Below are 22,371 nucleotides of genomic sequence, written 5' to 3' on the forward strand. Positions count from 1 at the left end.
CACTTACCAAAGTCTCTGAACTTGGACGATAGCTGGCTCCTCTTCCACCTGAAATATGGTGTTTAAGTTAACTAAACGTGGGTATAAATCAACTTTTACAACATTCCTCCCGTAGTCGTTGTCGCGGTTCCCTTTGCAGGTAATGCAATCCTTTCCAAAAAGACAGAGAAGCTGTTAGCTAACTGTTAGCTTGACGATGCATTCGGTTTGCTGGGGGCTTTTTGTACTTGCAAGCAGCATCGGAGAGTTTGTTGCTTAGTCTGGCGGCTGCTTTGTGTCCTCGGCTGTGTATCATCCTCCTCTGGGCTGTAGCGGATTTTGAAAAGCGCCCGATAGAGGAAGGGGCGGTGACCGAGAGCCTGCGAGGGCCTGACTGGCCACAGTTCATATAATAATTCCCTTCTTTAAAACATAAAGAGAGGTTCCTGTTATTACCGGTATTGTTAGATAATTTAACCAGTCATGCCCAAGACAAAATGTACTTAAAGTATCAAAATAAATGTACTGGTTCTACAGACCTGGCGCATTTTTATATTAGACTGTTAATACGGATACATCAGTGTGTAAGCAGCATTTTACTGTTGTAGCTAGTTGAGGGGGAGCTAGCTTACTACTTTATATACAGTTTAGTAGTTTAGTCCAGTGGTTGGCTGGATCTGGGGATCGGGCCCCTCTAAAGGGCCACCAGATAAACCTAAGAGGTCTTGAGATAATTGATGGGACAGGTGGGGAATGGAAGTTCTGATAGACCTACACACAGTTGTATTAAACTTTTTCGGGGAAATGTTTAATAATTTTGCGTTTTTTAACCTTAAAATAGTTAATGAAATACAACCATGTTGGAGTTTTATAGGAAAAATATCAATAACCCTTCAACAACTAACATAATGTCATAGATCTGAAATGAAAAGTTTGGAACCACTGGTTTAAGCTTTAACAATGTTTTGTATTTTATAAACTTAACATATGTGTTTTTTATGTAATATCTTGATCTGAAAACATTTTAGAAGGAAATATTATACTTTATGCTCTACTAAATTTATTTGACAGCTACTTTCAGGTGAATATTTTACACACAATCAACAAATATGCATTGTTATACATTAAATTACCCCAAAGTATATTAAGTACTTAAAATTAATGCCACCATCTGCAACATTCACATTTTGCTTATAAATTCATGTTTCAATTATAATCCAATAATATAACACCATTAAGGACCATTCTGGATTATGAGTAAGTTTACTTTGGATACTGAAAGTACATTTTTCTGATAACGCTGTGCTTTTACATGAGTAAACCTTTGAATATACTTGGTCTGGTTGGTAATGTGGCCACTGTTTGTCAACCGACTTCAAAGTTCACAGGTGGGTAAGAAATATAAAGATATATTAAAAAATAAACATTAAAAAAGGTAATGTCAAAGAACTGCACTACCCACAATACCTTGCAATGGCCCCAGTGAACAGACAGCTGGGTGTGTTCTGTCTTGTTGTTTGGAGTAGCATTATTTAGGTCAGAGGGGCTTTTGAATCGCCAAATGTTTGTTCTCATGTATTTTACTATATTTATTTGTTTGTGACTTGTTGCACATCACACACGGATGATCCCACATCCATTTATACATTTGCAGTTGCTTTGTTGTAACGTATCTGTATCCTGTGTTGTCATGCTGCTTTAAGAAAAAAGGCTTCTGCTTCCTTGGAATTTCTCCTTTACTACATGTTTGAATTACTTGATAAAATATAAACCAATAGCAGCAGAGGACACAATAGTTTCAGTTGAACATTGACCTCTTTGCTCTTTATTTCAAAACAGTCTCGTCAGGAGGAGAGCTCAGCCGGATTGCTTCACAGTTTCAAGATTGAAACAAGGAAAAGGAAACTCACTGTTTGGACAGCGGGGCAGATTTTGCAGAAGAGAAATAATTACACCTGAGGCAGCAATGAAGAGAGCTGTGTTATTTCTGATCACTGTGTATGTCTCAGTCCCTCTCGTTCTCTACCTCTTTCCCTGGACACTGGGCCATGCCATATTTTCTCACTTGTGTAAGTAATTTGTGTTTTCAATCCAGCATGTTTATAAGGACCCGAGCATGAAACATGCGAGGCCCCCCAAGGACATTGTAATTATATTTTTTCTTTTTTCGGCATGGTAACCTCATTTTTGGCGGCCTAAACATGCTCACCAAACTTTGCACACATGTCAGAAGTGGCAAAAGTTTTTGTATTTTATGGGTCCTGCACATGGGTGTGGCAAAATGGCTCGCTAGCGCCACCTACAAAATTTAAAATAAATTAGCCACGTTCAACATACATGTACGACATTTGGTGGGGAGATGTATCATATCAAGACACACAAAAACGCCTCAAGGACCCATACCCTTAATGCAACAGGAAGTCCGCCATTTTGAACGGAAAGTGCAATTCTATACCATTTACAGGGTGCATAATTTAACGAACTCCTACACAATTAATCTGACAGACTTCAGATTTTTTTTCTGTGCAGTCTAAACCCATTGACAATTAAAATTTGTACAAACGGCTTTTTCGTGGAACAGCGTGCCCGTGGCGTCCAAAATCGATGATTTGCCACAAAACAAGAAGTTGTTGTGACTTCAGTGTACATGCTCACATCTTTACCAAATTTGACATGTATGAAAACAGTCTCACCCTGAGCACATCAATATGCCAACATTCACTCAAAGTCATAGCGCCACCTGCTGGCAACAGGAAATGACCTTTAACGAAGCAGCCCCCGCAGCATGTTTCACCTACATGTATGAAATTTCTGTGGCACATGTATCATGTCCAAATGTACCAAAAAGCCTCTTGGAGCAATGCCCTAAGTCAGCCATTTTGAATATTATGGTAATTTTTGGATGATTTACACACTCCATACTTTAACAAACTTCTTAGAGAATTAGTCTGACCGACTTCAGATTTTCACTGTCTAGTCTAATCACAAAAAATTTCTTCAATATTATGATATAAATAAAAATATTTATCTGATATCACTATTGTGTTTATATCACGACATGGTAGTATAATAGTAAGTAATAGTAATAGTAAGTATATGCCAAATCACAAAGTAAAACAAATGATTGTTCAATGTTCCTCTGTTAAAAAAAAAAGCTGTAATAATACATTTTTGTTAGTTATACATTACGATTTAATTGGGATAATTGATTATGACGAAATAATTTTGTAAAACAATAATCAGTCATAGAAATAAAGATTATAAAAAAGATATTGCACAGCCTGATTAGATATGATGTATGAGAGTATGATGCATAGGATAACATGTGATACAATGTGAGATGATATGAAACGATTCAATACAATACTATTCTTTATGAAACAATCTGATACACTATACATTGCAATGCAATACATTACGATATGATAATATAAAGCAATAAAATGCGATATGATGTGATACAATATGACATTATATGATAAAATACTATGCGGTATCCAAAAATTCATACTGACCTTGTGTGCCCTGCTGCAGTGAGGTTTCCACTCTTTGTGGATCTTGGCCGACCTGAAGATGTGCTGAACCACACATGCAACTTCTACCTCGACACAGAGGAGGGTGTCTCAGTGGGTGTCTGGTAGGTAATTTGAGGGTCCCTGTTTTGTCCATTTAAGTGCATCAGTACTTGAAAATACCACAAGCCCATGCATATTCGGTACAGGTGTCTCCTGAGTGTATAGGACCACAATCTTCTCATTCATCTGCACAAGACCACTTGAAAAGCTTACTGTATATCTTAAAACACAAGCGTAGTTGTTTGTGCAGCTCAGTCTTTCTCCTCTCTCACTCTCTATCTTTGTGTCTCATAGGCATACACTCCCTGCCAGCCAATGGGAGGAGGCCGTGGGGAGAAGCCCTAAGTGGTACCGGGAGACTCTGGGAGACGGCCGTCCTGTTATTATCTATCTTCATGGCAACATAGGGACCAGGTGGGGAGAGAGCAGCAGGATAGAGACCATCGAATTGATCCTAATGGAGTCTAGTGGGTTTCAAAGGCCTCTGGGTTAATCCACAGGCACAATGAATGTTCACAAGGGTTTGTGAGTCAGAGTCAATCAGTCTGAAAGCCACTGTTTGTTTGTATTCATTCATATTCTCATGTCATTTATGCAGGGCCTTGAATCACAGAGTTGAACTGATGAAGGTATGGTTTCTCTTCTAAAACATTTTCAATTTTGTTGAAAAGTTTTGACTTTCAGCTTTAGATGAAATTTTGATTTCTGTATGTTTTTTTTCAGATTTTAAGTGCTGCAGGGTATCATGTCTTATCTCTAGACTACAGAGGTAAGAAACAATACAATTTAATCTTAAAACTAATGTTCATTTTTGGGGTCCTGGCACTCTTTAACAGCTCAAAATACATACTTGTTTCATCAACTAGATAATTGCTAATTTTATGAGGTTTACTCATAAACATGATTATGAACTGATGACATGATTCAGAAGTCTGCTACAGAAAATATCTTGGTCTCTGATTGGTGCTGACATTACTTTTTATGCAGCATCACCCCCTCCAAATCCCAAACAGTTTGTTCATGTGCGGTTTCATTTAGACCTCTCACTCTATAGGATAACATACTGTACATTTCTTTGTCTGTAAATGACTTTCTGGAAAACAAAATGAATATATTTATTTGTTCATGCAAACATATAAAATGTTTCCTTATTTGATATAATAACAGTACTTTATAGTGATATCTGTATTGTGTTACCTTTTAGCAAAAGTCTGTCCTTGCTAGGTACTGGTCAAACGAATAGAAAGAAGAAAAAAAAGAGAATAAAATTATTATTATTATTACACATACAACAGTGAGGAAGTGATCATTTTTAAATGTTTGTATGTCTTCTAATGAGGTTTTGGAGACTCCACTGGGGAGCCAAGTGAAGCTGGATTGACCAGTGATGCCCTCTACCTGTACAACTGGGTAAAGAAACAAAGCAGAGGGGGTGTTGTCTGTCTGTGGGGACACTCGCTTGGCTCTGGGTCAGTTTCTCTCCAGACTTCTAACCACTGTCTACGACACTAATAGAGACAACTGGAAACATTGAGTAAAAAATGTGTAAAGCCAACTCTTTTTTTTGTTTTCTTGTAGGGTTGCGACCAATACTGCAGTGAAAGTACAAGAGCAAGGTGTGTACTAAAAAAGTACTTAAAGGGCCTGCTCAGCATAATAGACATGCATGCACAGGTAAATTACAGACGGGTGGTGGCGGCAGCCGTAACGAGTATTTAAAGGGCCTTGACTGGCCATATTTAACCCACACAGGCGAATTATTTTGGCTGATTAGACCTCTTCACAATGCTGTGTTGCGGTGTAGATACTGTTTGACTGACCTTTTCCATACTCCTATTTTAGTTTTGTTGCACCTGAGCAGATATCTAATCAGTCAGAATAACTCAAAACAACTGCATGGATGTGCAGGGCCTGTAAGGGTAGGAGACTGATTGCAAGAGATGAAAACTTAAACTGAAAATTGTGAACTATAATCTGCATTTCATGTGAACATTAGTCTACAACACATTAGATTACACTATGAATTTCATAAATATTGCCTTAACAAGCCATGACATTTAAACTTAATTCCCCATCCATCAATATTTTTTGTTTATTTTATAATATGTCTTATCTTCATGTTTGTTTTTAATATCAGGGTCTGTTGTTGATGCTCTAATCCTTGAAGCTCCATACACAAGGATTGGAGAAGTCGTAGCCATCCACCCGCTCACTAAGGTGAGGCCAGTTGTTGCATTTTTGTCTGTCTGTAACCCCTCAGTGTGTTTGTCAATCCACAACAACGCAGCTGGCTAAATTATATCTTGTTAAAAAGACTGTCATGTGCAAATACAAAGACATGAACATTTACAGCTATAGCAAATAGTAAATAAATAAATACAAAGATTACAGGGGATTTTTAAAGAGACTGTACAGAGGCTGAGGGAACAGGAAAAAACTGGGGAAAGAGAGATGGAATAAAAGTCAAAGATTTGATGGATTTGAACCCAAAAATCATGTTTATATGACAGGACCACTGAGCAACCACAGCTCATATTTTACTTTACTCTATTCAAGCTCAACTGTGACACACAGTTAGACTAAAAACAGTAAAAAGGCTTGAAATGAAAATATTGTGAAATTGATTTTGTTTACCATGTGGAAATCGCTCAACAAAAACCACACACAGCTCACTGAACACTTTCTGTATCCATATGCTTCTATCTTTTATATGAAATTAGTAATTTAGTCATCTTATCCTCTAAATCCATACATTCACAAAGTCAACTGATAATAACCAAATAAGCATTTCTGTTCTGCAAGCATTTGTATGTTATTACAGTACACAGGAAATTGCTAAATATTGCTACACAATTTGTACACTGTGTTTTTCCAGATGTACATGTTCCTTCCAGGATTTGATAGCTTGCTTTGGAACATATTGGAGATGAACAACATTGTATTTGCTAACGATAAAAAGTAAGTACGCTTTTAAAAAAGTGCTTAGCTTTTTCTACTTCTTGATTTATTAATTTTTTCAGCTTTTAAAAACTCAAATAAGTAAGCAGAGAGCAGCATGCAAACAAATGACTAAATGGTGCTAAATACATTTTATTCCGCTAAAGACAACTATCTCTGATTGTGAATATATATTTTACCCCAATATCTACGCAGTTTACAGGCCTTGACCAGTCCACTTCTTATTCTGCATGCAGAGGATGACAATATAATACCTTATCACATGGGTCTAAAGGTACAGTAGGTCTTCATGTGTGCTTCCTTTCAGTGTTTAGATAATTTCCTAACAGATGTTGCTGCCTCCTTTCTGAATTACTTTGCTTTGATTTTGATGGTCTCTAGCTGTACCAGTTATCACTGCAGGCTAAGAAGAAATATAACACAAATGTTCGGGTTGAAATGATCTCCTACAGTGCAAATCTTGCATTCTCCCACCGCAGCATCTACTTAGATCCCAATCTGTCAAATGTTATTGGGTAAGTTTAGTCAAAACTGATATAAATTTTACAATAACTGTTGTGCTAACGTGCAAAAACAAGAAAACATGTATAAAAACTTAATCAAAAACAGCCAATCCTGGTAAAAAGTTTATGAATTATACCAACAAGTGTTGCTTGTCTAACAATGAATTTGTCTTTTAATACGTTTTAAATGTGATTTTCTTGTAAATCCTGCCCATAAACCAAAAACCCTCAGAAACTTTGTAATATTTCATCTGTTTTTGTTGCAGGAAATTTCTTCAAAACCTGAGACAGTAGATTGGCTCTCCCTCCTGCAGTCTTCATTTTGCTCGGTGTGTGTGAATAAAAACGGAAACACAAGCATTTTCACACATGGCAGAATACCTTTTTATTTCAACACTCGGACAAAATACTGTAGATCACAAGTGAAGTATGTTAACCCTTCAAAACTAACATAATGTCACTGGTTTAAGCTTCAACAATGTTTTGTATTTTATAAACTTATTATATGTGTTTTTATGTAATATCTGCATCTGAAAAGTAAAGCTGTCAAATGTTTGTGGTGGAATAGAAGTATAAAGTTATAGTTAGTTACATAAAATATCAATGTACTTGTGCATAGTAGTTGCTTTCCCCCAATGGATCTTGGTGTACTCGAGTATTTCCATTTTATGCTCCTTTATACTACATTTCAGAAAGAAATATACGTCATGCTGTACTAAAGTAGCCTAAGTAGCTAACACAATTTCTCCTTTAATATATGTTTGAATTACTGGATAAAATATAAACCAATAGCAGCAGAGGACACGATAGTCTCAGTTGAGCTTTGACTTATTTGCTCTTTCAAAACCTATTTGACCTATTTGTCTATTTCAAAACAGTCTCGTTGTCTGGAGGAGAGCTCAGCTGGATTGTCCCACAGTTTCAAGACTGAAATAAGGAAAAGGAAACTCACTGTTTGGACAGCGCGGCAGATTTTGTGGCTGCAGAAGAGAAATAATTACACCTGAGGCAGCAATGAAGAGAGCTGTGTTATTTCTGATCACTGTGTATGTCTCAGTCCCTGTCGTTCTCTACATTTTCCCCTGGATATTGGGCCACGTCATATTTTCTCACTTGTGTAAGTCAGTCTAGCATCTTTATTCAATGTACATTTTATATTTACTGTATATATAAATACATATACAGTATATATCTTTATATATTTATATTTTAAATGTCATAAACAATAGCTGTTTGTTAGAGCAACACAAAGAATAATTAACCAAATGGCTCATACAACATGTGATTGAACTTTAGATTAAAAATTAGAATTTGCCTGACCCATTTCTGCTTGGTTTTCAGCAGCATGACAAAAAGCAGTGCATTATTGTAACAAAAAAAACAACAATGGCACGTTGTGACAAATCCAGATGACAATGACTGCGTTGTTCCACAGATTTTGAACGACATGCAACAGTAATTGTAAGACCTACAACAATATAATACAGTTAAACACAATAGTAAGGTTTTTACATTTTTTCTTCTTTTACCAAAGATTACATACATGAAATCATTATTATGATAATAAAAATATTTATCTGATATCAAGATTGTGTTTATATCACAACATGGTAAATATATGCCAAATCACAACAAAGTAAAACAAATGATTGTTCAATGTTACTCTGTTAAAAAAAAAGCTGTAATAACACATTTTGTTAGTTATACATTACGATTTAATTGGAAAAATTTATTACAATGAAATAAATTTGTAAAACAATAATCAATCAGTCATAGCACTACAATATGATTCCACTGAAATAAAATAGGAAACGGCTAACACAAGACAACACTCTGGACAACAGAACTAGCCTCAGCCCTGACCAAATCTGCAAATTACTCGACCTCTGTCTAAACACCACCTACTTCCAGTACAACGGTGGATTCTACAGACAGAAGCATGGCTGTGCCATGGGCTCACCGGTATCCCCGATTGTGGCAAACATCTACATGGAAGAAGTGGAGAATAAAGCCCTCAACTCCTTCAGAGGAATAGCACCGAGCCACTGGTACAGATATGTGGACGACACCTGGGTCAAAATTAAAAGCCAGGAAGTGCAAGCCTTCACAGAACACATCAACTCTGTGGACAGTAACATCAAGTTCACACGAGAAGATGTTCACAACAACAGTTTGGCCTTCCTGGACTGCGCTGTACACATTGAAGAGGACAGGAGCCTGCAGATTGGTGTTTACAGAAAACCCACACACACAGACCAATACCTACTCTTCGATTCACACCACCCACTGGAGCACAAGCTAGGGGTCATGAGAACACTGCACCACAGAGCAGAAAACATACCAACAAGCGCCCAAGCCAGAGAGAAGGAACAGAACCACCTGAAGGGGGCACTTACAGCCTGTGGATACCCTAAATGGACCTTTGTGAAGACAGCCACAAGATCCAAGAAGAACAAAACTACAGGGGAGGAGGAAAAGAAGGTCAAACGCAACAACATTGTGATTCCATACGTGTCTGGAGTATCAGAGAAACTCAGGAGGATTTTCAACAAACATAACATCCCTGTGTTTTTTAAACCCAAGAACACACTAAGACAGATGCTGGTCCACCCCAAAGACCGCACACCCAAACACAAGAAAAGCAATCTAGTGTATGCGGTCCAATGCAGTGAGGAATGCACAGACCTGTATATTGGGGAGACTAAACAACCACTACACAAACGCATGGCTCAACACAGAAGGGCCAACTCCTCAGGTCAAGACTCTGCAGTCTACTTACATCTGAAGGACAGAGGACACTCGTTTGAGGACCACCAGGTGCACATTTTAGACAGAGAAGATGAATGGTTTGAAAGAGGTGTCAAGGAAGCCATCTACACCAGGGTCGAGAAGCCGTCATTGAACAGGGGAGGGGGTCTACGCCACCACTTACAATGCTGTCCTTTCATCACTTCCCAGGAAACTCAACAAACGTAACCTATTGACCTCAGGTGAAGATACCAACGATGGTCATTCAGTCTTGGCCACAGGTAGTCTTAACGACTGTAACGACTGTCGTCACAGCAACAAGGAACACTAACGAACCAGCGGTATCGATGACCCGGGATAACAACCCCACTGAGGTTAAATAGCTGAGTTTCCCTGCCAGTCAGTCAGAACTGAAGAAGTCCTTTGGATGAGGGACGAAACGTCTTCCAGTATCTTCAACCAAGTCCAGTTGCCCTTGATTTTAACCTTCGTTGGATAACTATGACCTGGATGACTGAGAATCTTCATAGACATCTTGCTAATCATTTTGGGATGAACACCCTCAGATTGGTACGGGAGTATGAAAGCACAGCCAGGAAAATTGCAGACTACAGGAATCACCTACGATTCAACCTGAGATGCCGACAACACAAACTTATTCCCAACAGCCTACACTTAGGCTCCACGGTAAAAGGACACAGAGCCGGAATAATCCTGGAGAAAGCACAACACCAGCTACTGAATGAGAGAGTGAGACAGATACACTTCACTATTGAAGCCCTGAACAAAGAAATGGACAACATACACCACAAACTTGAAACATATCTGCCCAGTACATCACTGAGAAAGGTCATGGACTTCATCAAGAAAGCACAGCTATCTCAGCACAACAAGAGCAAAGAAAGACAGACCCGGAAATTCCAAAACCTACAGTCCAGAGCAAGCTGCACTAACAGAACAGGAGAATTGTCTTGGAGGAGAAAGGACAATAACCCCACAACACTTGAAACAGACAACAGATGGGTGAAAAACTTGTCAGATAGGGAACTCACCCAACCAGAGAAAGACGTTCTGGCCAAAGGATTAAACTTCGCCATTACACCACAGCAACTACCGATAGTAGACCTCATCACAGCCACAGAATCGGCCATTAGGAAAAACAAATTAACAGAAACAGAAGCGGAACAGCTCAGACTAAAGATATCTGCAGCCCTTTCGAATGCGAAGGCCCCCCCTTCCAACCTCACCATCCAAGAAAGGAAGGCTGTGACATCTCTGAGCAAGGATCAAAATATCACTATCCTACCTGCTGACAAAGGAAGATGCACGGTAGTACTTAACACAGCTGACTACCAGAACAAAGTCAACACACTACTAATGGACACAAACACGTATGAGACACTGAGACAAGACCCAACCAGCGGATACAAGAAAAAGGCCATAGAAGGACAACACCATCACCCGTGAACAATATTACCGTTTGTATCCTGGAGAAGCCATTCCATGCATTTATGGACTACCCAAGATACACAAAGAAGGAGCCCCACTCAGGCCGATTATCAGCAGCACTAACTCGGTCACCTACAACATTGCCAAACACATTTACACCATCTTAGCTCCATTGGTGGGAAACACGCCTCACCACGTCCAAAACTCTATTGACTTTGTAAACAAAGTTCGAGGACTAAAACTGGATCCAGATGAAACCATGGTATCCTATGACGTGACTTCTTTGTTCACCTGCATCCCCACCATAGAGGCAGTAGAAACCGTTAGGAAACGGCTAACACAAGACAACACCCTGGACAACAGAACTAGCCTCAGCCCTGACCAAATCTGCAAATTACTCGACCTCTGTCTAAACACCACCTACTTCCAGTACAACGGTGGATTCTACAGGGCTCACTGGTATATTTACTGTATATATAAATACATATACAGTATATATCTTTATATATTTATATTTTAAATGTCATAAACAATAGCTGTTTGTTAGAGCAACACAAAGAATAATTAACCAAATGGCTCATACAACATTCGATTGAACTTTAGATTAAACATTAGAATTTGCCTGACCCATTTCTGCTTGGTTTTCAGCAGAATGACAAAAAGCAGTGCATTATTGTAACAAAAAAAACAACAATGGCATGTTGTGACAAATCCATAAAAAAGATAGTGCACAGCCTGATTAGATTCGATGAGATGCAATGAGTATGTGTTATGGTTTGTGGTGTGGAGAAGGTTGGTGGACCCAAATGCATGATGCATAGCAGAGGAGGTACAGTTCAAAAGGTTTATTTAAACAAACAAAAGCCAAGCACACTTATTGGCAGAGTGGCTGCGACAAATCCAACAGAACATCCAGAACGGGTATAATCCAAAATACAACAGGTAACAGGACAGGACAGGACAAGACAGAATGAGCTACAACACTACAATGACCAGAAAAAGACTGAGGGAAACAAGCAAGGATATACACACACACAAACACACACAGGGTCAACGAGCTGGGAGGAGGTACACAGGTGAGGGACATGAGGCTAACGAGACACAGGCAGGCAGAGAGAGAGCAGGGGAAAACAGAGAGACTGGCATTCAGAGTGATAACTGGGGGAACAGACATGACACAGGTTACTGAACACATAACAGATCACCAAGAACTGCAACCAACAATGAATACAGACTGAAGCTGGGATTAAAGAGAACACAGAGCAGACAAGGGCAAAACAACACAGAAGTACATAGACCAAAGGTAAATACTAAACATAAACTAAACGAGAGAAACAGAGACACAACACAAGGACACATGAAACAATGGCAAAAACCGGAAACACACAGGGAAAAATACAGCTCAAACATAACCCAAAACTAAACTCATAACAGTATGATGCATAGGATAACATGTCTAATACAATACGATACTATAAGATGTGATACAATGTGATATGATATTAAACGATTCAATACAATACTATTCTTTACGATACAATCTTATACACTAATGCAATAGATTATGATACGATACGAAAAGATGTGATACAATACGATTCGATACAATCTGATACACTACACAATGCAATTTAATACATTACGATATGATAATATAAAGCACTGAAATGCGATATGATGTGATACAATATGACATTATATGACAAAATACTATGCGGTATCCAAAATTCATACTGACCTTGTGTGCCCTGCTGCAGTGAGGTTTCCACTCTTTGTGGATCTTGGCCGACCTGAAGATGTGCTGAACCACACATGCAACTTCTACCTCGACACAGAGGAGGGTGTCTCAGTGGGTGTCTGGTAGGTAATTTGAGGGTCCCTGTTTTGTCCATTTAAGTGCATCAATACTTGGAAATACCACAAGCCCATGCATATTCGGTACAGGTGTCTCCTGAGTGTATAGGACCACAATCTTCTCATTCATCTGCACAAGACCACTTGAAAAGCTTACTGTATATCTTAAAACACAAGCGTAGTTGTTTGTGCAGCTCAGTCTTTCTCCTCTCTCACTCACTATCTTTGTGTCTCATAGGCATACACTCCCTGCCAGCCAATGGGAGGAGGCCGTGGGGAGAAGCCCTAAGTGGTACCGGGAGACTCTGGGAGACGGCCGTCCTGTTATTATCTATCTTCATGGCAACATAGGGACCAGGTGGGGAGAGAGCAGCAGGATAGAGACCATCAATTGATCCTAATGGAGTCTAGTGGGTTTCAAAGGCCACTGGGTTAATCCACAGGCACAATGAATGTTCACAAGGGTTTGTGAGTCAGAGTCAATCAGTCTGAAAGCCACTGTTTGTTTGTATTCATTCATATTCTCATGTCATTTATGCAGGGCCTTGAATCACAGAGTTGAACTGATGAAGGTATGGTTTCTCTTCTAAAACATTTTCAATTTTGTTGAAAAGTTTTGACTTTCAGCTTTAGATGAAATTTTGATTTCTGTATGTTTTTTTTCAGATTTTAAGTGCTGCAGGGTATCATGTCTTATCTCTAGACTACAGAGGTAAGAAACAATACAATTTAATCTTAAAACTAATGTTCATTTTTGGGGTCCTGGCACTCTTTAACAGCTCAAAATACATACTTGTTTCATCAACTAGATAATTGCTAATTTTATGAGGTTTACTCATAAACATGATTATGAACTGATGACATGATTCAGAAGTCTGCTACAGAAAATATCTTGGTCTCTGATTGGTGCTGACATTACTTTTTATGCAGCATCATCCCCTCCAAATCCCAAACAGTTTGTTCATGTGCGGTTTCATTTAGACCTCTCACTCTATAGGATAACATACTGTACATTTCTTTGTCTGTAAATGACTTTCTGGAAAACAAAATGAATATATTTATTTGTTCATGCAAACATATAAAATGTTTCCTTATTTGATATAATAACAGTACTTTATAGTGATATCTGTATTGTGTTACCTTTTAGCAAAAGTCTGTCCTTGCTAGGTACTGGTCAAACGAATAGAAAGAAAAAAAGAAGAGAATAAAATTATTATTGTTATTACACATACAACAGTGAGGAAGTGATCATTTTTAAATGTTTGTATGTCTTCTAATGAGGTTTTGGAGACTCCACTGGGGAGCCAAGTGAAGCTGGATTGACCAGTGATGCCCTCTACCTGTACAACTGGGTAAAGAAACAAAGCAGAGGGGGTGTTGTCTGTCTGTGGGGACACTCGCTTGGCTCTGGGTCAGTTTCTTTTCAGACTAACCACTGTCTACAACACTAATAGAGACAACTGGAAATATTGAGTAAAAAATGTGTAAAGCCAACTCTTTTTTTGTTTTCTTGTAGGGTTGTGACTAATACTGCAGTGAAAGTACAAGAGCAAGGTGGGGAAAAAAGTTGTTACGTCCCGAGGTGTCTAGGGGTATCAGGACATAAACATAAACCAGATGTAGGCCCTATTTGGTATATGAAAGGATATTTATTTGAAACAGGGTTGCACAGAGCTCACAACAGAAAATGGGCCAACAGGTGTTGTGGAAATCAACAAAGGAATAGGCCTATAACAAAAGGAGGTCCTCAAAAGGGGGATTACTAATCTAACTACAGGTAAAATGAAAGGGTAAACCAAAAACCTCTAACTAAAATACGTTGCAAAACACAAAGCGCACAGCCTAGAACCTAGTGGAAATGAAACAAAACTGTGAGTGTAATAATGGTGTCAGTTTTTAGATCTTAATCCCTGGCCCACTTCATTACCTTCACACAGTTTTAACAAAGCCAAGTACAACAATGGCTACTAAGACTAAGCAACAAACACCACAAACTGAACACAACAAGTTCTGAGACATGTGTCATCGAAGGTAAGCTAGTTGGGTCGGGTAGGCGGAACTTTTCTTGACCACACAGCCAATCCACAGTGTGGGTTTGCACAGCCTGCTCAGCATAATAGACACACATGCACAGGTAAATTACAGACGGGTGGTAGCGGAAGCCGTAACGAGTATTTAAAGGGCCTTGACTTATCATATTTAACCCACACAGGTGAGTAGAATTATTTTGGCTGATTAGACCTCTTCACAATGCTGTGTTGCGGTGTAGATACTGTTTGATTGACTTTTTCCTCACTCCGATTTTAGTTTTGTTGCAGAGGAGAAGATGTCTAATCAGTCAGAATAACTCAAAACTATTGTGTGGGTGTGCAGGGCCTGTAAGGGCAGGAGAATTGGAACTGTGAACTATACACTGCATTTCATGTGAACATTAGTCTACAATACATTAGATTACACAAGGAAGTCCATAAATATTGCCTTAATAAGCCGTGACATTTAAAAGGAATTCCCCATCCATCCATATTTTTTGTTTGTTTTATAATCTGATTTATTTTCATTTTTGTTTTTGTCTTTAATATCAGGGTCTGTTGTTGACGCTCTAATCCTTGAAGCTCCATACACAAGTATTGGAGAAGCTGTAGCCATCCACCCGTTCACTAAGGTGAGGCCAGTTGTTGCGTTTTTGTCTGTCTGTAACCCCTCAGTGTGTTTGTTAATCCACGACAACACAGCTGGCAAAATAATATCTTGTTTCAAAAAACTGTCATGTGCAAATACAAAGACATGAACATTTACAGCTATAGCAAATAGTAAATAAATAAATACAAAGATTACAGGGGATTTTTAAAGAGACTGTACAGAAGCTGAGGGAACAGGAAAAAACTGGGGAAAGAGAGATGGAATAAAAGTCAAAGATTTGATGGATTTGAACCCATAAATTGTGTTTATATGACAGGACCACTGAGAAACCACAGCTCATATTTTACTTTACTCTATTCAAGCTCAACTGTGGCACACAGTTAGACTAAAAACAGTAAAAAGGCTTGAAATGAAAATATTTTGAAATTGATTTTGTTTACCATGTGGAAATCGCTCAACAAAAACCACACACAGCTCACTAAACACTTTTCTGAAATTATTTCATAGCAAGACACTTAACCCCTAGTTGCTCCAGCGGCATGTGACCTCTGAAATGTATAGCAATTGTAAGTCGCTTCAGCTAAAATGAATAAATGTAAATTTGTATGTTATTACAGTACACAAGAAATTGCTACACAATTTGTACACTGGGTTTTTCCAGATTTACAGGTTCCTTCCAGGATTTGATAGCTTGCTTTGGAACATATTGGAGATGAACAACATTGTATTTGCTAACGATAAAAAGTAAGTACGCTTTTAAAAAAGTGCATGCAAATAAATTATTAAATGGTGCTAAATACATTTTATTCCGCTAAAGACAACTATCTCTGATTGTGAATATATATTTTACCCCAATATCTACGTAGTTTACAGGCCTTGACCAGTCCACTTCTTATTCTGCATGCAGAGGATGACAATGTAATACCTTATCACATGGGTCTAAAGGTACAGTAGGTCTTCATGTGTGCTTCCTTTCAGTGTTTAGATCATTTCCTAACAGATGTTGCTGCCTCCTTTCTGAATTACTTTGCATTTTGATGGTCTCTAGCTGTACCAGATATCACTGCAGGCTAAGAAGAAATATAACACAAATGTTCGGGTTGAAATGATCTCCTACAGTGCAAATCTTGCATTCTCCCATGGCAAAATCTACTTAGATCCCAATCTGTCAAATGTTGTTGGGTAAGTTTAGTCAAAACTGATATAAATTTTACAGTAACTGTTGTGCTAACGTGCAAAAACAAGAAAACACAAGTATAAAAACTTCATCAAAAACAGCCAATCCTGGTAAAAAGTTTATGAATTATACCAACAACTGATGCTTGTCTAACAATGAATGTGTCTTTTAATACGTTTTAAATGTGTTTTTCTTGTAAATCCTGCCCATAAACCAAAAACCCTCAGAAACTTTGTAATATTTCATCTGTTTTTGTTGCAGGAAATTTCTTCAAAACCTGAGACAGTAAATTGGCTCTCCCTCCTGCAGTCTTCATTTTGCTCGGTGTGTGTGTGAATAAAAACAGAAACACAAGAATTTATCTCACATGGCAGAATACCTTTTTATTTCAACACTCGGACAAAATACTGTAGATCACAAGTGAAGTTTTTTGTTCCTTTCCTTAGTCAAGTTGATACTGATACAGATGCAAATAAGTCTTAGAAATGTTTCAGTCTATGTTTAATGTAGTTAAAAATACAGTTTAGTCAGCTGCTCAGTTACTACTGAATTCCTGACATGCAGCAGCCTCACCAATCCTGATCTCCAGAAATGTAAAATATGAAGTATGAAGTATTTGACTTCTCGGCTCTCCATACTGACTTGTGGTTTATTGTATGTATTTGTGCTAAAGGATTGTAACAGACACGTTTTAATGCAATGTTCTTGACTCAGGTGTTGTGACAGTAAAAAGTGTTCAGAAAATGAAAACGTGCAGATCTGATTTCTGAAACGCTCTTTCAAGTTCTTGAAAAAGGTTCAGTGATATGTAAAGTTAAGGTTAAAGGCACAGCAGGGAAGGAACAATAAATGATTTGTAAACATGAAGGTAGGCCTCGTTAGTGAAGCAGCCTCACATTTTCTTCAGAGCTCGGGCCGTTTCCTCAATGGCCTCTCTCGGCTCATTCGGAGGCGGGATCTTCAGGTCAGTCGGCTCGACGCCCCACACCTCAGTGGCGTACTGTGTGATGGTTCTGTCGCTGGAGAACTTTCCTGTTGCAGCGATGTTCTTGATCACCATCTTTGTCCACTCCTGTGGATTCTGGAGAAAAATAAAACATTTTTATTATAGGTTTTATATGTCCTGATGGATTCCGGCCTAAAAACATTGTATCATTACTATTATAAAAGAAAAGATGAGAAAAAAAGAAAGTAAAATAAAACAAAACAAAAAAGAAAACTAAGTAAAAGAAACATGTAGGCCCGGATGGTTGTCTGGCACGCTCCAATAAGCAAAGCCCACCAAAGCAGAAATATTTAATCCATAGCAAGAGTTTGCAAAAGATCTGGGAGCCTGAACCCACACAAGTCCAACTTAGTCTGGTTCTCTTTGGGTTACCTTGCTACACTGAACCTAACATTGGTGATCCTGGACACATGGCATCACCAAGCTGGTTATCAGCTGGCTCGGTTAACTCTGGGTTTTCCAATCCAGCTATGAGCCTGTTCATGTGAAAGAGCTTTAAACTATGAAATCAGATACCTTTCGGAAAATTTGGTGATACAGACAGCAAAATGTGATATTCAAAGAGGTGAAATGTATACAATATAATCAAATAACTACAATGAAATAAGAAGCTGTAGACACAATATAAATAATTTCCTGAGTCCATGAGTTTAAGTCTTTAAGTGAGAACAGGAATGATTATATATGAGTATTTTTTTTTACTTTATTTACTATTATGATAATGTGATGCACATAATTAATGTCAGACTGTTTCTGCTGCCAAAGCAAGTGATTAATGACTGATGCGGACTGTCTGATAATAAACAGTGTGTGGACTGTTTTTCTAATAAAAGACAGGGTTTAGTTTTCATCTCCAACTCTCATCACAAAGTTGCCTTGTGTTATCCAGAGCTGCAGTGATGCAATAAAACTGTAAAACGCATCAACACTGTTCGGTATCCTGTCGGGAATGATGGTTTTGATCTAATCCTCTGAATCACATCAACACCTGCAGGTTAGCCATGTGGTATGGGTTACCATGGTGATCTATCCCAGTTAAAAGTGAGCCAGCTTCGTGACACCGGAAAAACCTGAGTAAAGCCTAAAGGTAGATGGCTAACCCACTAATCTCACTAAGTAGTACAGGCCCCAGGTGTGTTTGAGGCAAATGTTACCTGATAGAGCTTGTTGACTTTCCCTTGGCATTTGATGTAGTCTTCAAAGTCGGCAAACACTTTGAAACTGAAGAGATATGAGAGGATAAGTAAATCAATTCTGACAGTTTGAAGTTAACAAAAAAAAAAAAGCCATAAAGTGTACAGAAGTTTGACATCCATCATTAGAATTAAACATTTTTAAGTTGGTGGAGATAAATAGCTTAAACTGGGCTACAGCATTTCAGAACAGAAAGTAAAGAATATATCTTGCCTACCGGTCATGGTTGAAGAGCATGTTTGTGAGGTCTTTGAAAAGCTCTGGATTTCTGGGGCTGAAAAATCCACTTGTAATCTGGTCCATCACTTCTTTCAGTTCAGGAATCTTCTTATAATACGACATGGCATCATATCTAAGGGGGGGAAAGCCCATAATTAATGTAGTTCTAACACCTTAAAAAGAGCTATAGAGACATAATACAAAAGTAAACAATAAAATACACTCATTTACCCCCTTTTGTCCATTTCAGCCACATCCTCCACCCTCATGCCAAAGATGAACAGGTTCTCCTCCCCAGCCTCCTCAGCCATCTCCACATTGGCTCCATCCATGGTGCCGATGGTCAGCGCTCCATTCAGCATGAACTTCATGTTCCCTGTTCCTGAGGCTTCAGTGCCAGCAGTGGAGATCTGCTCTGACAAATCTGTGGCAGGTATCACTGAGGAACAGCAGATGACCCGAGTTAAGATTTACATTTTTGGTGAACTATGAATGAATGAACCCTTAAAATGAGAATTTTGCACATGCACATGTTTTTGAACAAAAATGTGCAGGTGTCAAAGAAAGTTATCTGAATGTACCTTTCTCTGCTAGAGAGACCCTGTAGTTCTCCAGGTAGATTACCTTCAGCTTGTTTCCCACCACAGGGTCATTATTTACCACATCAGCCACTGAGGTGATCAGCTTGATGATTAGCTTCGCCATGTGATACCCAGGAGCAGCCTGCAGAGGGTGACAGTGGGTGACAGTCTAAAACAAAAATATCTTCACCGTTCTTGTTTATTGGACTTAATCTGAGCGGTTTGTCAGGTCTGCTTTGGCTGAGCCAGTACCTTTCCCCCGATGATCACCGTTCGTGGTACAAAAGGTGCAGTGGGGTTCTTTCTGATTCCTTGGGAAACAAAAAAGGACACAAAGGCTTTCAAAGTGATGCAGTTTTAACAAAAACAATATAAATACAGAAATATGAACACATACCAGTACCCTTTGTCATGTCTACACAGACTACAAATAGTCAGCGAGTTGATTTTAACATACCATGACTTCTTTCAAGTCATATGAACCTTGCATTTTGCTTCCATGCTGCACACACATGGAAAAACCTTCTGGTTGATTGTAGTCACTTTCCAACTCTGGCCTGTTTTAAATGAAAAACTTACTTTTTAAGTGATGCCTTTAATTAGAATTGTGTCCACTTTGGTTTTACATTTTTTCCCTAACATTTTATGTGTTGTTTTTGGCCATGGTAATGTGGCTCCAAGGATAGCAATGTCCATGACTACAGAGGATGGATCCTACTGACTTTGGTGATTCCCTGACTTTTCATGTGTCACAATGAGATTGACAAGTGTGGTTTTTAGTGAACTGTCTCAACAACCATCAGATTGATTGCCACAAGATTTGGTATGAACATTCATGTTCCCCTCATGATGAATTGTAATAACTTTGGTGAAGGCTTAACATTTCATTTTTTCAGCATGTTAGCATGCTAATATTAGCAATTAGGCTACAGCTCTTGGGCTAGCATGGCTGTAGCATGGATTGTTTGGTGATAGGTCTGTCTACTAACTTATATCTTTTCATCTTTTATGCGAAGGACATTAAATTGCCAGTTTTCTATGAAATGTACTATAGAAAGGTATGACATATTTGATGGGAAAAGTCCCCAGAAAGGTAAAGGTTTTGGATGCAAAGAAACTAAGCATCAAAGTAAACTGCATGTTGCACAAAACAGAACTGCTCATGAAACTCCTTTCCTGATTATCACAGCCTGATGATTGCATGGAAAAAGACCACACTTGATTTAAATGGCAGATGCATGTGGTTGATTTAACTTGCTCGGAGCACTGGTCAGGTCGGGAATCTTCCACATTAGTACATGTCAGATTATGTGATGGATTGTGAAACCTTCACTTAATAACAAGGGATTTCACATACGGTTGTACATGACGATGATGTGCAGGCAGTTGAGGAGTTGCCGCTTGTACTCGTGGATTCTCTTCACGTGGACATCAAACATGGAGGATGCATTTATTTTCACCCTGTACTCGTTCTCCAGGTATTGGGCAAATTTCACCTTGTTGTCCTGGAAGGAAATCAGCGATACGTGACTTGGCAACAAATGAGTTATTCATTGAGGTGAAGTTGCTGAATCACAGGTGTGGTCTGTCCTGACACGTACTTTACTTCACTTGGACTTCAGAGCTGCAAAATGCAACCCTGCAATGCACACATAAAACTGATTGTAATGTTTGCCTGCAATGGCATGCAAATTACACAAGAGCGTTATTATTATATATTTTTTAACTGTACACAGATACAGGTACTAGGTTGGTGCTATTTACGTTAAACTGCATGGATTCGTGGTGCAACAGGACATTTAGAACAAAGCCCACTATGCATGTATAACAGCATCATGCAACCATGCCACGAAAGACCTTTTTTAGGAAACCAATGGAAACCACTGTTTAATGTGGTTTAACTTATTATGCTTTGTTTATTTTTTTTAAATCATTATTTCCCTCTGAAATGTATCAGAATAACAGGTATGAAGAAGCTGTTCCACCAGTCTATGAATGTGTATGAATGTTAATTTCTGTTTGCGCACTTAGACTCAGTGTGTGAATGGTGAATGTGATGTAGTGTAAAAGTGCTTTGAGTGGTCGAAAAGACAAGAAAGGCGCAATACAAATACGGAGCATTTACTTGAGTACAGTACTTTGCACTCTACCTGTTTCACTTTGGATACATCACGGATCAGGGCAGCATTATCAACAAAGTCATTCAGCTTCTGTAGCTGGTTGAGGTCCTTCACATAATCCTCCCCAATGACCTGAAAGATATTAAAGGGCACAATAAAATATGTGCAAAACTGTTGAGTTTACTACACCACCTCTTATTCTATATACATTGACTGGAACAAGTGGTGTAAAAAACAAACAAACACAGAATATGCTATGCCAAGATTGATATGACAGCTGGGGTATATATTGATGAGGATTCAGGGGTCTTAACCACTACAACAACTCTTGGCAGTCGTTTGTTTATTCATTTATTGCTCAGGCACCT

The 22,371-nt window shown here is 38.6% G+C and overlaps 3 protein-coding genes across 4 annotated transcripts in view; 1 reads left to right on the forward strand and 2 right to left on the reverse strand.

Annotated features, from left to right (window-relative positions):
* Nucleotides 1-145, reverse strand: part of nin (ninein (GSK3B interacting protein)) — a 30,044-nt gene extending 29,899 nt beyond the window's left edge. For both annotated transcript variants that reach the window (XM_038728703.1, XM_038728704.1), the window contains exon 1: nt 8-145. The gene's annotated coding sequence lies outside the window, so the exon portion shown is untranslated. The remainder of the gene's footprint in view (nt 1-7) is intronic.
* On the forward strand, nt 1-17,249 carry LOC119910257. Its single transcript, XM_038728755.1, is given in 25 exon segments — nt 1-139; nt 1,819-2,048; nt 3,514-3,616; nt 3,849-3,968; nt 4,153-4,183; nt 4,278-4,323; nt 4,894-5,023; nt 5,133-5,170; nt 5,692-5,771; nt 6,430-6,512; nt 6,708-6,786; nt 7,282-7,344; nt 7,894-8,022; nt 8,024-8,132; nt 12,970-13,072; nt 13,305-13,424; nt 13,608-13,638; nt 13,733-13,778; nt 14,348-14,477; nt 14,583-14,620; nt 15,649-15,728; nt 16,368-16,450; nt 16,573-16,651; nt 16,755-16,888; nt 17,145-17,249. Coding segments are annotated over 24 exon segments (1,986 nt in total). The 5' UTR covers nt 1-139; nt 1,819-1,945; the 3' UTR covers nt 17,173-17,249.
* pygl (phosphorylase, glycogen, liver) overlaps nt 17,241-22,371 on the reverse strand; it is an 11,339-nt gene continuing 6,208 nt past the window's right edge. The window contains exons 13-20 of the mRNA XM_038728721.1: nt 22,034-22,135; nt 21,241-21,388; nt 20,136-20,194; nt 19,884-20,025; nt 19,534-19,741; nt 19,301-19,435; nt 19,044-19,110; nt 17,241-17,964 (exon numbers count right to left, since the gene is read on the reverse strand). Coding sequence (XP_038584649.1) covers nt 17,776-17,964; nt 19,044-19,110; nt 19,301-19,435; nt 19,534-19,741; nt 19,884-20,025; nt 20,136-20,194; nt 21,241-21,388; nt 22,034-22,135 — 1,050 coding nt within the window. The 3' untranslated portion in view covers nt 17,241-17,775. The remainder of the gene's footprint in view (nt 17,965-19,043; nt 19,111-19,300; nt 19,436-19,533; nt 19,742-19,883; nt 20,026-20,135; nt 20,195-21,240; nt 21,389-22,033; nt 22,136-22,371) is intronic.

The sequence above is a fragment of the Micropterus salmoides genome, unplaced genomic scaffold, assembly GCF_014851395.1.
Source record: "Micropterus salmoides isolate LMB-PRFRI ecotype aquatic unplaced genomic scaffold, ASM1485139v1 Ms_hic_scaffold_19, whole genome shotgun sequence".
Lineage (NCBI taxonomy): Eukaryota > Metazoa > Chordata > Actinopteri > Centrarchiformes > Centrarchidae > Micropterus > Micropterus salmoides.